At 57.2% G+C, this 14411-nt stretch overlaps 7 protein-coding genes across 7 annotated transcripts in view; 6 read left to right on the top strand and 1 right to left on the bottom strand.

Moving 5' to 3' along the window:
• Positions 1-479: 479 nt before the first annotated feature.
• On the top strand, positions 480-1717 carry GGTG_08700 (hypothetical protein; the record flags this gene model as incomplete). The annotated part of the gene is made up of 3 exons (XM_009226542.1): positions 480-714; positions 796-821; positions 1193-1717. The coding sequence occupies 3 exons, from the start codon at positions 480-482 to the stop codon at positions 1661-1663; spliced, it is 732 nt and encodes a 243-aa protein (XP_009224806.1). The 3' UTR covers positions 1664-1717.
• Positions 1718-1969: 252 nt separating this feature from the next.
• Positions 1970-3939, top strand: GGTG_08699 (hypothetical protein; the record flags this gene model as incomplete). The annotated part of the gene is made up of 3 exons (XM_009226541.1): positions 1970-3098; positions 3464-3637; positions 3839-3939. The coding sequence occupies exons 1-3, from the start codon at positions 2030-2032 to the stop codon at positions 3937-3939; spliced, it is 1344 nt and encodes a 447-aa protein (XP_009224805.1). The 5' UTR covers positions 1970-2029.
• Positions 3940-4715: 776 nt separating this feature from the next.
• Positions 4716-4957, top strand: GGTG_08698 (hypothetical protein; the record flags this gene model as incomplete). Its single annotated transcript, XM_009226540.1, has 2 exons — positions 4716-4760; positions 4847-4957. The coding sequence occupies 2 exons, from the start codon at positions 4716-4718 to the stop codon at positions 4955-4957; spliced, it is 156 nt and encodes a 51-aa protein (XP_009224804.1).
• A 1561-nt stretch (positions 4958-6518) lies between these two features.
• On the top strand, positions 6519-7699 carry GGTG_08697 (hypothetical protein). Its single transcript, XM_009226539.1, has 3 exons — positions 6519-6816; positions 6958-7205; positions 7309-7699. Exons 1-3 carry the CDS (start codon positions 6564-6566, stop codon positions 7513-7515), a joined length of 708 nt encoding a protein of 235 aa, XP_009224803.1. The 5' UTR covers positions 6519-6563; the 3' UTR covers positions 7516-7699.
• Positions 7700-8744: 1045 nt separating this feature from the next.
• GGTG_08696 (hypothetical protein) lies at positions 8745-10600 on the top strand (the record flags this gene model as incomplete). Its single annotated transcript, XM_009226538.1, has 4 exons — positions 8745-8913; positions 8986-9650; positions 9742-10154; positions 10237-10600. 4 exons carry the CDS (start codon positions 8745-8747, stop codon positions 10598-10600), a joined length of 1611 nt encoding a protein of 536 aa, XP_009224802.1.
• A 214-nt stretch (positions 10601-10814) lies between these two features.
• On the bottom strand, positions 10815-11615 carry GGTG_08695 (hypothetical protein; the record flags this gene model as incomplete). Its single annotated transcript, XM_009226537.1, has 1 exon — positions 10815-11615. One exon carries the CDS (start codon positions 11613-11615, stop codon positions 10815-10817), a length of 801 nt encoding a protein of 266 aa, XP_009224801.1.
• A 2219-nt stretch (positions 11616-13834) lies between these two features.
• GGTG_08694 (hypothetical protein) overlaps positions 13835-14411 on the top strand; it is a gene marked incomplete at its 5' end in the record, with an annotated part of 2343 nt that continues 1766 nt past the window's right edge. The window contains one exon of the mRNA XM_009226536.1: positions 13835-14296. Within this exon, the coding sequence (XP_009224800.1) occupies positions 13835-14296 (462 nt within the window). The remainder of the gene's footprint in view (positions 14297-14411) is intronic.

The following is a 14411-nucleotide window of genomic DNA, read 5'->3' as shown; positions in this document are numbered from 1 at the left end:
CCCAGTTCAGAATCTGCATGCAGATTTCCGCAGATATGGCACTCGCGAATATCGCAAAGGCAGCACGTTCGCTTGCCTTTTTTATACCAATATTTTGCATTCCTGGTTGAAATAAAATCTGGGCACAACCCATGGTCTTTTGACATTCCATATTGTTGCAAAAAGCGAAATGTTTCGCACTTTCCGCCCAGTTTTAACTGCCGCGACATCTTCAGCATCGCAGGTCTTCATCGGAAAACAACCGGGCGCCGCCAATCAGTTTCTTTCCACTGCCATTACACACCAGCCCATTTGGATTCTAAGGGCATCATGCAGATTTCGCCTTCTTGGAAGTTTCTTAGGAGACAAATCGGGCTTTGTATTTACTACATGTGGCTTTCTTTCAATACATGCCAATTCCCAGCTTCTGGTGCGCAATTGTGTGAAAGAACACAAAGGAAGGAATACCAAGCCTTTCCTTTATGCAACGGAGCGCGAGCATGCTGGATGATTTCCCGTCGGCCGCGATATGCGGCGTTGGCTTGGTCGGTGGGAAGATTTTGGGTCACCAAACTCTTGCGGCGCGGGTCATACTCCTCGGTGCGAAGCATATGCTCGTCGTTAATGTCCTTGTCTTTGCCAGTAAAGATCAGCTGGCAGAGCTTGTAGGTGATGTCGATACCGGCGCCCGCTCCCTCGATGAGGTTCGAGCCGAAGATGAGCTTGCTGAGGCTGGTAAGCTGGTACTTCCGCTGGTGTTAGATTCTGAAGCATTGTCTTGACCTCATTATAAAAGCCAACTGCTTTTTTGAAAAGCTCATCCGGTCGTCATCCTCGAGGAAGTGATGTGTTGCACAAAGAGCGCGCGATCTTTCTTCTGTCACTGGATACCCGCGACGCTGGGATTTCGGCCGCAGGCGTAACTTTGTGATTGGGCGGCTCCGGATCCGCAGCGACCGGGCTGTATGGCTGAAATGCGTACACCCCAAACCATCAGATGTCAGAAATATCTCGCCCTGGCCAGCTGTCACACCGGACACAGTCGGGGTAGGATTAATTGGTTCGATCGCCTGCATTAGGCAGGCGCCAGGCATGCGAAGGTCTTGTGAGGACCCCGCCATCCCAGGAAAGGGTAACAAAGCTCCCCTGCTGGGATACACCTGCTTTTTTTAGCATTTTTTAAGGTCCTAAGTAATTATCAACTTCAATCTAGACTCATTTCCCAAGCCTACATTGCACCCTTGTAACACCAGCCTTTACGACACCGTCCCCGCTGCGATCAACAGCCATGCCGCCATTTAATTATTACCAGCACCAAGCTCTCTGCGCCGAGGACGCCATCCGGCTGATCTTGCTGGACGCTGCGGCCGACATCGAGGCGCCGCTGAGTTGCTCGCCCATTCAGCGCCCGCGCAGCGCCCGGCACGTCGAATACTTTGCCATCTCGTACACGTGGGGTGTGCCAGAGCTTACGCACACCCTGGAAGTCAAGCACGACGATGATGATACTTCGCACCTGCGCATCACATCAAACGTCGACGACCTTCTGCGCCATCTCCGAGCAGCCGGTGATCCATACTACCTGTGGATCGACGCCATATGTCTCAACCAGGACGATGCGATAGAGAAGGCTCGACAGATTCCCATGATGGGGCGCATCTTCGAGGAAGCAGAGGGCGTTTAGATCTGGGTTGGCCCCAGTGTCCCTGAAACTGCCGACCCGTTTGCATTTTTCCACAAGTACAGCGGGATTCCGGAGGCCGCTCCCCAACAAGCTGTGCGTCACCTCATCTCCGCCACACAGCAGTGCTTTAGTGAACTCGGGGCTGGAATGGGCGCCATACTCGACTTTTTCTGTCGGCCGTGGTTCTCGCGCCGTTGGGTCATTCAGGAGGCGTGCCTTGCCCGCCAGGCTACGTTTCACTGCGGCACCCATTCCATCCCCCTTCAGGTGATTACACTAGCTGCAAAGCGCCTTCAAAGTTTAAATCGGACAAACTACTCAGTCAGAACGGCAGCAAGATTGCGCAGGCCATCGCTCAGTCAGAAGATGATGGGGCTGTTGTGGGACTTTCACGAGGCTGCTTGTCTCGAGCCCAGAGACCGCATCGCCGCCCTAGTCGGACTGATTGGAGAAGAGAGTCGGTTGCCGCTAGATTGGGCAGCCCATTGGACCGATCTGTACAAACAAGCTGCTTCATCTGCGATGCGCAATGGCGGCAACGAAGTCAAGCTTCAGTTGCTGCAACACCTGTTCGAATTTGGCCCCCTCGTGGCCCCTCCGGGTGGCTCCTATCCTTCGCGGGTCCCCGACTGGACAAAGACCCGGAGAAAGAACCTTCCATACCACTCTCTGAGAAGGAGTGTTGACATATCGGGTCCAAGCTCCAACCTTCCCAGATATTCTGCTCTTTTAGCGATGGGCTTCACACAAGAAACTCCCCAAATCTACGGGGCTCTTGTAACGCTGGGCTTCACACACGAAACTCTCCAAATCTACGGGGACGCATTAACTTCAACGCCCCACGACTGTAATGTCACATTTGCAGCAAGCATCTTGCAGCCGTCACAGGATCAAGATCAATGTGCGGAGCGAGTGATAGCAGTCTTACGCGAGCTGTTCACCGCCATCCCTGACGCGGTGGCACATCTCCCGACACTCTCGTCCCTCGTCAAGGCGGTGGCAAGATTTCGCTACCGAGATGTTGAGGAAAGAACCCTGACTCTTGGGACTGCACTCTTTGACGATTTCCTGGAGAATATCGGCCAGAAGTTACCGGAGCGGCCGAGTCTCGAGACAGTAAACCCTTTGAAGGATTTACCTCGCGTTATGACGGACGGTTCTCTTCTTGTCCTGGGTCAGCTGCACTTAGGGTCGGGGTCTTGTCGGGGCTATGGTCTTGGCCCAGAAGGGACGCAGCCTGGAGACATGATGGTGCCACTGTGGCATCCTAACTGGGATTGTAATGCTCCGTTGTTTCGCCCAAAGGACTTCCCAAGAAAGATCAACGCCATGACCATGCTCGTTGTGAGACCGACAGGAGAAAGTTGCTTCCAGCACGAAAGTGGCTCACTAGACGAAGCGCTACGACAGGGAGTTTTAAAGGCGACAGTCGTTGGTCCAGCCCTCTGTATTTTCCCTGAAGCTCAGCCAGGTGATAGAGGGGTTTCTGATATATTGTCGGCCAGTGATTCGAACAAGGGCCGACGCTGTTTTGCTTGTCTAGTCTAGTTTAGCGGTGTTTTTTGAGGCGCCTCGCAGTTCGCCCAGGCGTGAAGCAGAAACCACAAAGTCCAAGGCTTACAGCCGGAAAGAGTAATATCTCATCTAGCGTCGTGATTTATTCGCTTCAGGAGCCTCGTCTCCACATTAACTCGTGTGGGGCAACGTGGAGTAGCGCTGCGTGAGCGGCTAGAGCCTATATTCATTTGTGCGTCGGCGTGACGCGTTCCGTGGTGTTTACTGCTGGCCCGAACAGGGCAGTCGCGGTGACCCATGTCGTTATCGCCCAGGCCAATGTCGCTGATGAGACGGTCGAGACCCAAACTGTGGCCCCGATGGCCACGGCCACAGCCAGCACGTTCGCTGGGGCCCCCGGTCGTCCGGCTCCTTGTGCCACGCCCTTTTTGGACACTTCGCTTCGAGGGCACTTTGTCAGTGAGTGGCTGCTTGCCAGCTTGGGCGGTGTCGGTCATGGGGAATGCCTGGCTGTGGAGAGTTGCTGCCCATATATTGGATGGCCGACCGGGAAGGAGCTGTCCCGCGCGTCTGCGTGGATGAAAGCGCTTCGCAAATGTAACATTTATTTAACGGAACTTGCCTTCAATAATCAAGAAAACCCTATATATCAACCCCAAGATCCTTCCAATCAGGAGGCAGGCCCAGTTTTGCTACAGCCTCCAAACGAATCTCTGTCTGCTCGCGCGAAATCTCCATACATGATACCCATCGCCCTGTGATCGCCATGACAGTCTTTCAAGTTAACACGCTATGTGGTTCATCTCGCCACGTTAAACGGCAGCATTATGAATCCTATGAAGCATTGCGAAAATCTGCTGCCTGTCTTACACCAATGCGCGGGGCGGTGCAGGAGGAAGAAACGTAAAAGGGACGGAGGTGTTTTCTTCTTCGTGACATCGCAGCAAAGCGGTGCACACAATGAAAAAAAAGGCAGAAACAACTTTTCAGTTGATGTGGGTTCCAAAAATTTGTTGAATGTGCCTGAGCACTTCAACTGGGAGGGGGTGTTATCCCCTTCCAGCTGGCTGCCTACCTTTGTGAGGAAAAGCCCACCTAAGGATAAGCATACCAGCGGATAACATGTGATGTCAAAAGGAAGTGAAGAGGAGCTCAGTGTGGGAGGAAAGAGGGCTTTTTATAGAGCCCTGAGCCGTGGTCTGTGCATAATTGCTGTTTACATTTTGCGCCTCACCGCTCGCTCAAACAGGAAGTCACTGCTCGCCGCCTCGATAGCCTGGCAGAAAATCAGATGCCGGAGTGCCGCCAGATTATCAGTCGAGAGGGAGCCACGGCCGGGGGCTTGTCCCTGCCTGCCGGGCGAGGCAGGAGGAGCTGAGAGCTGATTGGCTCCCAGGAGGGACAGTTACGCTGCACGCGTCACGGGACCCCCTTGGGACGCGTCTCTGCCACAAGGTTTACGCACCTGCACGTTCCTAGCTCAAACTCGCTCCTATCGCACATACAAACCACCTCCCAAACAGTCTCGAACAACAAAATGGACAAGGTAGCTGCCAGCAGAATCGCCAGGACGAGCAAGAACGTAAGTTTGCCTCTAATAATCATGTTGCTATGGGCTTTGGCTTTCGAGTATGCGCTGATAAGAAACTACTTCGCTCCTTTCGCAAGGCCGCCTGGATCAAGAGAGCCCAAGCCGCTGCCGAGAGGAACGAGGCGAGGAAGGAGGCCGAGGAAGAGAAACGCAAGCAAGAGAATCAGCAACATGGGAAGGCCAGCTAATTGGGCCTGGCCTGGCGCTGGGAAGAGGGTTCGTGTGCTGCTGTCTCTTGTGACACCCTCCTCGATATAGCTCACTGGTTTCTGGGGCTGCTGGCATCCTAATCACTCTCCCAAACAACACACTGAAGAGCGGATTCAAACAGTACGGAGGAGTGAAATGCTCAGTAGTGAGCCTGGGCAGAAAGCTCCGGCAGAAAATAAAATCAAAGCTAGGAGCTTTCTCTCATCGAAAGAACAAATATGGCGTGCCGGCAACGAGGAGCCCATCTGAACAGACTTGCCCACGTACGCTAGCCAAGAGCACGAGATATCACCTCAGCCGGAGCGCACGGAATATTAGTCGATACCCTACCCACTCTGTTGGCAGCCAAGAGATAGTGCTGGACTTCATGTCCACGGTCCACCCAGGCCGGGATGGTGGTCCGGGAGCAGCGGGAGCCGGACGAGACAGGAATAATGTCGAGCTCGGGTAGCGCTATTATCTGAACGGCATCTTCTACAAAGTCACTTTTTTTTTATGTGCCTCCATCAACCGGTCACTCTTTGTCAACTTCCATCCTATCCGGAGGTTCCTTTGTCTTTCGCTCCGCGCTAGCTGGCAGTAGGCTAATCCTAATATGTCCCATCTATAACATCTGATCACCCTCTTGTTTCCCCCAATAGATAACCATACTTCATAATTCCAAACAGGCTCCCAGACGTGCCCACCTCGACTCAATACCGTTGACATTACACCACAAGTGTAAGCTCCACAGAAATCCGCCACCGAATTTGGCTGGTACCGGTCGTCGGTTCGGGCGGCAGTTTCAACGCACGTGTTATCCTTCTCGTCCTTTGTCGTGGATTGGCCAGGGAGTAGGCCAGTCTGGGCTTGCCAGCGCCAGCTGCGGATGACGGGGGCATACTGCTGCGCCTGCAGGCTGGGGAGGGAGCGGGCGCAGGGTGCGGCCAAGGTCCAGAACGCCCAAGCCCGATACTATGAACCCCAGCATAGCCATTTGAACTAGCTCGTCCTTATTAGCGTTGGGCACGGCCACAATGTTTTGCACAGCTGACGACGACTTCGCCAGCCCGTCCTCGCAGCGGCTGCATCCATGCATAATGAACAATACCATTGGACAGCACACGTCCAAGTGGCGGGAAGAAAACGGCCTAACGCCAACGCCACCAAGGCCTAGAACGAAGCTCGCCGTTAGACGTGGCCGCTAAGCCATGCACGGAGAACTTGGGGCCCCTCATTGGACGCGGATCCGGCAGTTCGCCTGCTGGACAGCACCATTATGGAGGGGCGCGGCGGCAAATCCCGTCGACTCTGGCGCGCTGGTAAGGGCTTGGGACAAGACATAAGTGGCCCCTCCCGCTTGGTGCTCGAGGTGGTTCAACTTTTTTTTGGCTAATCACCAAGCTTGATCACATTCGCACCGGCCGACGCATATCAATGCTCCCGTATTCCGAACGCCAGACTCGCAGCAGCATCTTTTCTCACGATATAGACGGGCACCCCCTTCTTCCACTCCCCTGCCGCCCCGACCTGGCCCCGAATTCTTCTCCAAAGTCCAAGCAAACGCCCCCGAGCTGGGCCCCGGCCGCGACGGCGACACTGAACATGGACGCACGGGCCGAAGGAGAGATGGACGCCAAGACCGCGCGCAGCGCGCGGCGCCTCAAGATACTGCGTGTGGTGCAGAGCGCCCTCGCCGCGTTGCTTTCGCTTGCCATCGCCGCCTTCCAGGGTCGCGTTTACTTTACCTACTACAACACTCGCCAAACGGGCGGCACTTGGCCCAAAGTCCCCAATGTGATGCCAACGATCCTCATGTTCATCGTCGCGCTGGTGTCACTGGTTTTTGATGGATGCAGTAAGTTGGTCTCTCTCTCTCTCTCTCTCTCTCTCCGTCTAGTCTTGATTGGGCCTGGCAGTGGGTGTGTCAAGTCGCCAATGTGTCGAGTTAGGCGAGCGGGCATCTTTGCGCCAGCTAACACCATCTGATATTTACCAGTGCTCGTCGCGTACCTGTGGCCCTCGACCAGGTACGCCAGGTGGGCTGTCACTATCGGCGGCGGGGCGCAATACATAATCAGCTCGAACAAGACGATCGGCTTCGCCATCTCGGCCGTCGTATCCAAAACGAGCTTCGACTTTGGAGACGCGAGCGGGACGAACCCCGACTTATGGAGCTACACCTGTACGGATCAAGCGGCAGAGCTGAACGATATAATTCAAGCCGAGTCAAACTGCAATACGCAGGTACAGTTCCCGCCACGCAGCCTAACCCACAGTTGCGGCCAAGTCGTTTTTTCCTTCTTCTAGAGCGACGGGCTGACTTGGGCTTTCTTCTTTAAATTTCTAGTGGGCATCGTGGGCCTTTGCGCTTGCTCAGCTTGCTATAGAGGTGTTTGGCTGGGCTGTCTCGCTACTCGCGTTCAGACAGACGACACAAAAGCTATCTGCCCAGGCTATGGAGCAGAAAATGACGGCGTACAGCTCCAACGTCAACAGCAGACTTCAAGACGCTACGCCGAATTTCGAAATGCAGACAGGATATCACCCTGTATGACGAGGCTTGAAGCGGAGGTCTGAGGCAATATCGAAGCATGGCAACGATTTTGTGCGATGTGCTGGTCCGGCAATTTCACCCCACACCTTTCCCCAGGTTTGATCCTAATATTGTGAAATTGGCATGTAAAGTAGCGTGAAAACAGGCAGGAGCCCAAGTGAGGGCAGGTAACGAGGTTGGCTGCAGGAGGCCGGAGAAACGCGGAAGCTGCAGGGCGCAGAAGACCTCAAGCACCGCGATCACACTTCTTTCCCGCCTGCCCTGACACTACAAGGTCTTGGAGCTCATAAAAATAGCAAATTGGAAACACGATTGACCAATTCCCACGGCGTGCTAGCCAATTCTTGCCCGGGACGCTGATAGCCATGCCAGCCCAAGTCGACATGCACGCTACCCATGCAGCCAAGCCCACGGGATTGCGGATTGCGTGCTCGAGGGCGTGTCCTGTCGCGGTGTGATGCCAAGATGCCCGAGGAGTGGTCGTGGCGGCCTTGGAACGAGCTTATATTCAGTACCCATCCCACGGGGTCTCGCGCACCCTTCCGGGGGCAGAACAATGAAAGCTTCCAAGAAAACGGGCGCCCGAAGCCAAGACGCCAACCCAGAGACAGGCACCGCCTGCCGCCTATGGCAAGCCACCACGGGCAATTGCGTGCTCGGCCGCGAGCATTCCATCATCCGAGACATGGGCCTCCTCCCTGCCCGGAACGGGGAGAAGCAACACCCAGGACCAAGATGCTGGGCTCACGGCACATACACCCCCCGCATTTCCGCACAAGCGCACTAGAGAGCGCCGACGTAATTGGGTTTATCGACCGTCCTGGGCTGCCTCAGCCGCCGGGGGAGAGTGGGAATGATGGCTGCGCTGCCGGGCTCGGCGCCAAAATTGCGAGCGTGGGAGGCGGAAGGCCAGGGTCTCAAAAAACACAAGCATCGGCGAGAGGGGGAGATGAGGGATTGGCAACGCAGAAATGGCACACCACGGGCTTCTATGTCTTGTGGCGGTCCTTGGCGGCACTCCTGGTATAAGGGTGAGATATAAGGACCTCCCGTTCCTTCTAGCCTTGTCTTTTCTGCTCCCATCAAAGAAGCTAGGCGCCTTCCGAAGGTCCATTACTTGCACAAACATCTCCAAGAGCACAGCATATCCCCGGGTCCATCCAAGTCAAGAGAGTATATAGCCAGACCGGCAGTGGCGCGAGCGCCTTTTCGAAGACACCCGCGAGGCCATGTCGGAGCATCCGAAGCACGCGAACCCGGACGGGTCGTTTCCGATCGGGCACGATGAGCAGTCTCTCACCCAGGTGGTGGACTGGTCGCAGGAGGAGGAGGTCAGGGCGAAGCGCAAGCTCGACCTCATCGTCATGCCGCTCCTGACCCTGGGCTTATTTTGTTTGCGTGCGTCTAGCTCCACTACCCTTGGGCTGTCTTTCCTGGTATCACAACTGACAGGATCCCCCTTTCCCGCAGAACTCGACCGGGGCAACATCGCCAACGCGCTCACCGACAGGTTCATGGAGGACGTGGGCATCAGCCAGGACGAGTTCAACGTCGGGCAGCAGATGCTCTCGCTCGGCATCGTGCTGTTCGAGATACCGTCCAACATGATCCTGTACCGCGTCGGGCCCGGCAAGTGGCTGACGCTGCAGCTCTTCCTCTTCGGGGCCGTCAGCACGTTCCAGGCGTGGCAGAACAGCTACGGCTCCTTCATCGCGTCGCGCTTCCTGCTGGGCGTGACCGAGTCGGGCTTCATCCCGGGCGGCCTGTGGACGCTGTCGACGTGGTACACGCGGCGCGAGACGGCCAAGCGCGTCATGTTCTTCTACTTTGGCAACCAGTTCGGCCAGGCCTCGAGCAAGCTGCTCGCCTACGGCATCCTGCACATGCGCGGCGTCGCGGGGCGGCCCGGCTGGTTCTGGCTCTTCGTCCTCATGGGCGGTTTCACCCTCGTCAGCGGCGTCGTGCTGGGCGTCTTCCTGCCGGACTCGTTCAGGAGCCCGCGCAGCTCGTTCCTGCCGAGGCGCCAGATATTCACGGAGCGCGAGATCCACATCCTGCGCACGCGCGTGACCATGGACGACCCCATGAAGGGCAAGAAGAAAAAGAAGATTGGCAAGGCTGGGTTCAAAAAGGCAGTATGTGCAGGCACCCCTGCCAGGTCTGCGGGCCTCCCCTTAACTGCCAGAGGAGAACAACGTGATGCTGACTGGCCGCGGTATCAAACAGTTCACGAGCTGGCGCCTCTGGGTGCACGTCGGCATCACGCTGGCCAACAACGGGCCCCAGCGGGCCTTTGACACGTACTCGCCCTCCATCGTCAACAGCTTCGGCTTCGCGGGCCTGCAGGCCAACGCGCTGGCGTCGGTCGGCCTGTTCCTGCAGATCCCCGTCTCGTGGGCCTTCAGCTACGTCTCGGACCACTACAACCGGCGCGGCGAGACCGTCATCGCCGGCCTCGCCACGCACCTGCTGGGCTACATCTTCAACCGCGCCTTCACCGAGCTCTCGGGCCAGCGCGGGGTGCGGTACTTTGGGGTCGTCTGGACGCAGACGTTTGGCACGTTTTCGCACCCGCTCAATATTACGTGGATGTCCTTGGCGTGCGAGGATTCGGAGCAGCGGGCTTTGGCCATGGCCATGTAGGTTTCTTCTTTCACATACAAACACTCCCTTTCACAGAAGGCAATCAAAGCTGACAAAGCCCCATTCTCCTGCTACCAGGGTCATCATGGGCGCCAACACGGCCGGAATCTACGGTGCGCAGATCTTCAGACAGGACGACCGCCCCTTTTACCGCCGCGGGTTCGCCGTGGCCATTGCGGTGCTAGTAGTGGGCCTGTTGCTGGTGGCTGTGCGATTCTTTGACGACCGCATCCGCCGCAAAAAGGTCCTCCAAGCCGGGATTCTCGAGCCCGAGGGCGGCATCTCGACCGCAGGGAGTGACCAGAACTCGCAGCTTGAAGAGAAGGGGAAGAGTGGAGACCCACGAGGAGAAGCCAGTGTTCCGAGACCTAGCGACGTCCAGCCACAGTCAATCATGATTGGGCAGGGGCTAGCGCCGGTCGTCTCCACGGTTCAGTCTTAGGCCTCGTGGAGATTCGCGACCCTGTTGTGGTTGCACGCAGGGACGTGACGTTTGGGGTGATGATATAGGAGCCAGTGCCAATATTGATACTTGCCAGCAGACGGCGAAACATGAAAGAACAATAAACTACAGTGAAGAGGAGAAACCCCAAAGATCATACCAAGCCGAACGTGCTGCCGGCGCTGGACAAAGACGAGTCCAAACACACTCCCGCTTACTCCTCATCAAACCCATACTCGACCAGCCAGTCGGCCGAAAAGGTGCCGTCGCGGTGGGTGTGCCAGAACAAGATCTCGAGCCCGCCGCTACCCTCGTCACTCTCTCCATTGCCATCACCGCCGCCGCCGCCGCCGACGCCGTACTCTACATCGTCGACGAGCTCGCTGACGTCGCTCAGCGCATCAAAGTTGGGCACCCTGGTGCCGCACTCGCGCCGGCCCTTGTTCTCGATCCACTCCTCGATCCATTCGGACATGGCGCGCACCAGGAACTCGGAGTGCGAGCGCACAATGACCTCGCGGACCGCAAAGTCGCCGCGCGTCAGGTTCGCCACGGCCTGTAGGGCGCGAGCGAGCGCCTCAATCTCGGCCCGGGGCACCGTCTGCGGCACGGGGCGGGCCGACTTCAACAACGACGAAATGGCCCTGAGCGGCAGCACGCCGCACTCGTTGCGGCGGCACGAGGCCGGGCCGAAGCAGACGGCCCAGGCGGCGCGGGCCGACGACCGGCCGGTGTCGCGGCAGGCGGCGTCGATGGCCACCACGACGGTCGACTCGTCAACCTCGATGGCGCCCGTGCGCGGGTGCCGCATCGCCAGCCGCGCCACCTGGCGCTGCTCGTCGTACTGCACCAGTTCCTCGAGAGGCACGTCGTGGTGCAGCTTGCTGCGCCGCGGGTCGAAGCGACGCCGCGGCAGAAAGTCCTGCTCGTCGTCGTCCGGGATGAGGCTATTCCTGGGCGCCGACCTCTCGTCCCAGGCGCCGATTGCGCGGCTCTTGGCCGTTACCAGGTCCATGGGTTGGTGTGTATGGAGCATGTGGTCGTGACTTTGCCGCCGAACGTCGGCTCTTTGGGCGGTCCGAAGTTGGGTAGAGATACCGGTAGGGAGAGCTCGGTAAGGTAAGATTTCAAACGAGGAAGGGGAGGCTCGAATTCTAATACACATCTTCGTCAAAGGAAAGCAATGGGGAATGGGCTGGTATCATTAGCAACTGGTATGGACAGGCCAAGGTAGCCACATATATATAGTTGAAATGTGACCACCCCCGACACCGTGAGGTGGCAGCTTTCGTGGAGAGCAATGATATGTGACATATGGAATGGACGCCATTAAAGTTCCGAGCCGGCGAAAGTGAAAGGCAGTTCGTAGCGTCGTTTCGCAGAACCACAGACCCGAAAGGACTCGATAATTCCAAATGGCTCCTAGCGCAAACCCTCCCCGCAGCCGGCCATGGAGTTGCTACAGCCCCGGCAGCACCAGCTTGTGTGTAGGCCGGGGGGGGGGGGTCCAAGCCCGCGTGGAAGTAGACCCGGCCCCCTGTGCTAGCCTGAACGGAGGGAAACCTTCTGGAGCCTGACGTCAGCGGATTCAGATCCGATGACCCTCCAAGCTTGCGGACAACTTGGTTGCCGGCGCTTCCATGTCGGTGTGGCCGGCGGCTTAGGCGCTGATGGCGTGGTCTGGACAGGGGCTAGAGCTTGTCGTGGCCCGGGCCGGCATGCAATCGGTGTCCTCGTTGCTTTTCCTCTAAACTAGCTAGCTCTCTCCGCAAAAGCGGCGGGGCTGGATGTCCGGATAATCTATCTTTCAAGGTGGCAATGCTGTGAGGACCAGGAGAAACGACGGGTACTTGCAGTTGAATCTGTCAGCAACTGTGTCGCCCATCACAGTCGTTGATCTGAAGGTGTCTGCCTACGGCTTTATTGCAATATTCGATGATGGCGGTAGCGTAGCAGTGCTAGTTGAATATGTCAAGATGAGTTTCGGTCGGCCCTGCTTGCTGCCTGAATGCCGCCTGCTCGTGCCGCTCGGCTTTCTGTTTCTGCTTCTGCTACTTGGCGCATTGATCACAGATGGAAGTGAGTGCAGCTAGCGACCGCGTCCACAAGGGCCAAGAAGTGCTGATGGTTGTGGGCAGTGTTCAATTTTTCCAGGAGATATTCGGTCGAGTACAGATTTGTGTACGAAGATCTCGCTGGAAATGTGAGAAACCCTCACAACGGTCGCACACGTTGGTCTATCCGCATAGTCGTCGAGTCGTCCTTACTCACAGGCGGTTTGTGTAAAATATCGAGTCTCTACTTGACAAGCGTTATAACAGCCCAAAGGAGCCACACAGGTGCCAAAACGAATTTGCTCTCAAAAATAAGGGAAGAGTGGCAGCAAAAAGTTGGACTTGTGCCACAGATTGTGGATGGATGGCCCCATTCTCGATCTTGAATCCCAAAATCTCCAGCGACGATGTGAAGAGTTTGGTCTTGCGTCCTGACAGGGCGATGGGCGCAAAGGCCACTCGAGGAAAATAGTGTTCACTCAGGAATTTGTACATGGAATCGAAGTCCTCGAATGCCCCGAAGAGTCGTCCACGACTACCGACCCATCAACTCCAAGACGGATGCCAGCCAATACCCAGTGCACTCGGTGGCCCAAGACATCGATTGCATGTCCATTGGCCGTCCTGCATGTTTCTTCCAAGCAAACACGTCCAACGGGTACTGGGGCGTTCCCATGAATCCCGACCACTGGGGCAGAGCCGCCTTCATCGGTCCCAACGGGATGTGGACATACACTTGTATGGCTCAGGGACTCAGGTGTTCCATGAACACCTATGCCCGCTTCGGTGATCTCGCCTTACTATCTATCTACAAAAGTATATAATTCCAACTCGCCTCCTAATAACCAACTCCCGAACAGGACTTGCAAGGGGCTGCAAGAGTAAGAGTTACTGGGATGCGCCATCAGAGGAGCCCACTTTTGCCGATTGGTTGAAATGCGGGTGATGGCGGGGCGACCAGAAGAGGAGGAGCTGTGCTGAGTTCTCCGCCACATGCATGCATGCAACCTTGGCTGCCCCTCGGCTGGCGAGCAGCTGTGATGGAGAATCCTTGGTCGTCAGAGGACTGAACCCGACGGTGCATTCACCCTGAACCTGCGTTTGCTTCCCAAGCTCATCCCTCGCCATTACCTTGCTGTCAAGTGCCATCGCTCCCACACAAACAGCACAAACATCCACCATGGACGACCAATTCAACGTCCGCACAGACGACGACCTCTTCCTCGACGACTTCGAGCCCGTCGTCGAGCCCGTCGCAACCCCTGCCCCCAAGCCCACGCCTGCTGCGCCCGCCGTCGCGCCGGCCCCTGTCCAGCCAGCCCGTCCGGCGCACAACAAGCAGGGAGAGAGGCAGTCGGGCGCGCCCGCCAACAAGAAGAAGCACGCGCCACCGCCGTCGGCATCGACGCCGACGCCCCACAACGAGCCGAAGCCCAGGGGCCAGTTGGCCCTGTCGCGTCATGCCCCTCGCCCCGCGGGTGAGGAGAACACCCCCCGCGGCGGTCGCCAGCAGCGGAATACGAACGCAGGCAGAGGCGGCCGAGGCGACAACAGCAACAATAACAACAACAATAGAAACAACAGCAACAGAAAGGGCGCCGTCCCCGCCAGCGCGCCAGCCAAGACGGAGCCCTCCCCCGCAGTAGAGAAACCGGCCGCCGACGCCGACGCCGACGCGAGCGCCAGCACCACCACCGAGCCCGACGCGCAGCCCGCCGCCGACAAGGACAACGCGCCGCCCGCCAACGCGCCCACCG

Source organism: Gaeumannomyces tritici (assembly GCF_000145635.1).
Source record: "Gaeumannomyces tritici R3-111a-1 unplaced genomic scaffold supercont2.4, whole genome shotgun sequence".
Taxonomy (NCBI): domain Eukaryota; kingdom Fungi; phylum Ascomycota; class Sordariomycetes; order Magnaporthales; family Magnaporthaceae; genus Gaeumannomyces; species Gaeumannomyces tritici.
The sequence above is the reverse complement of the archived record's forward strand: the minus strand, read 5'-3'. Positions and strand labels throughout refer to the sequence as shown.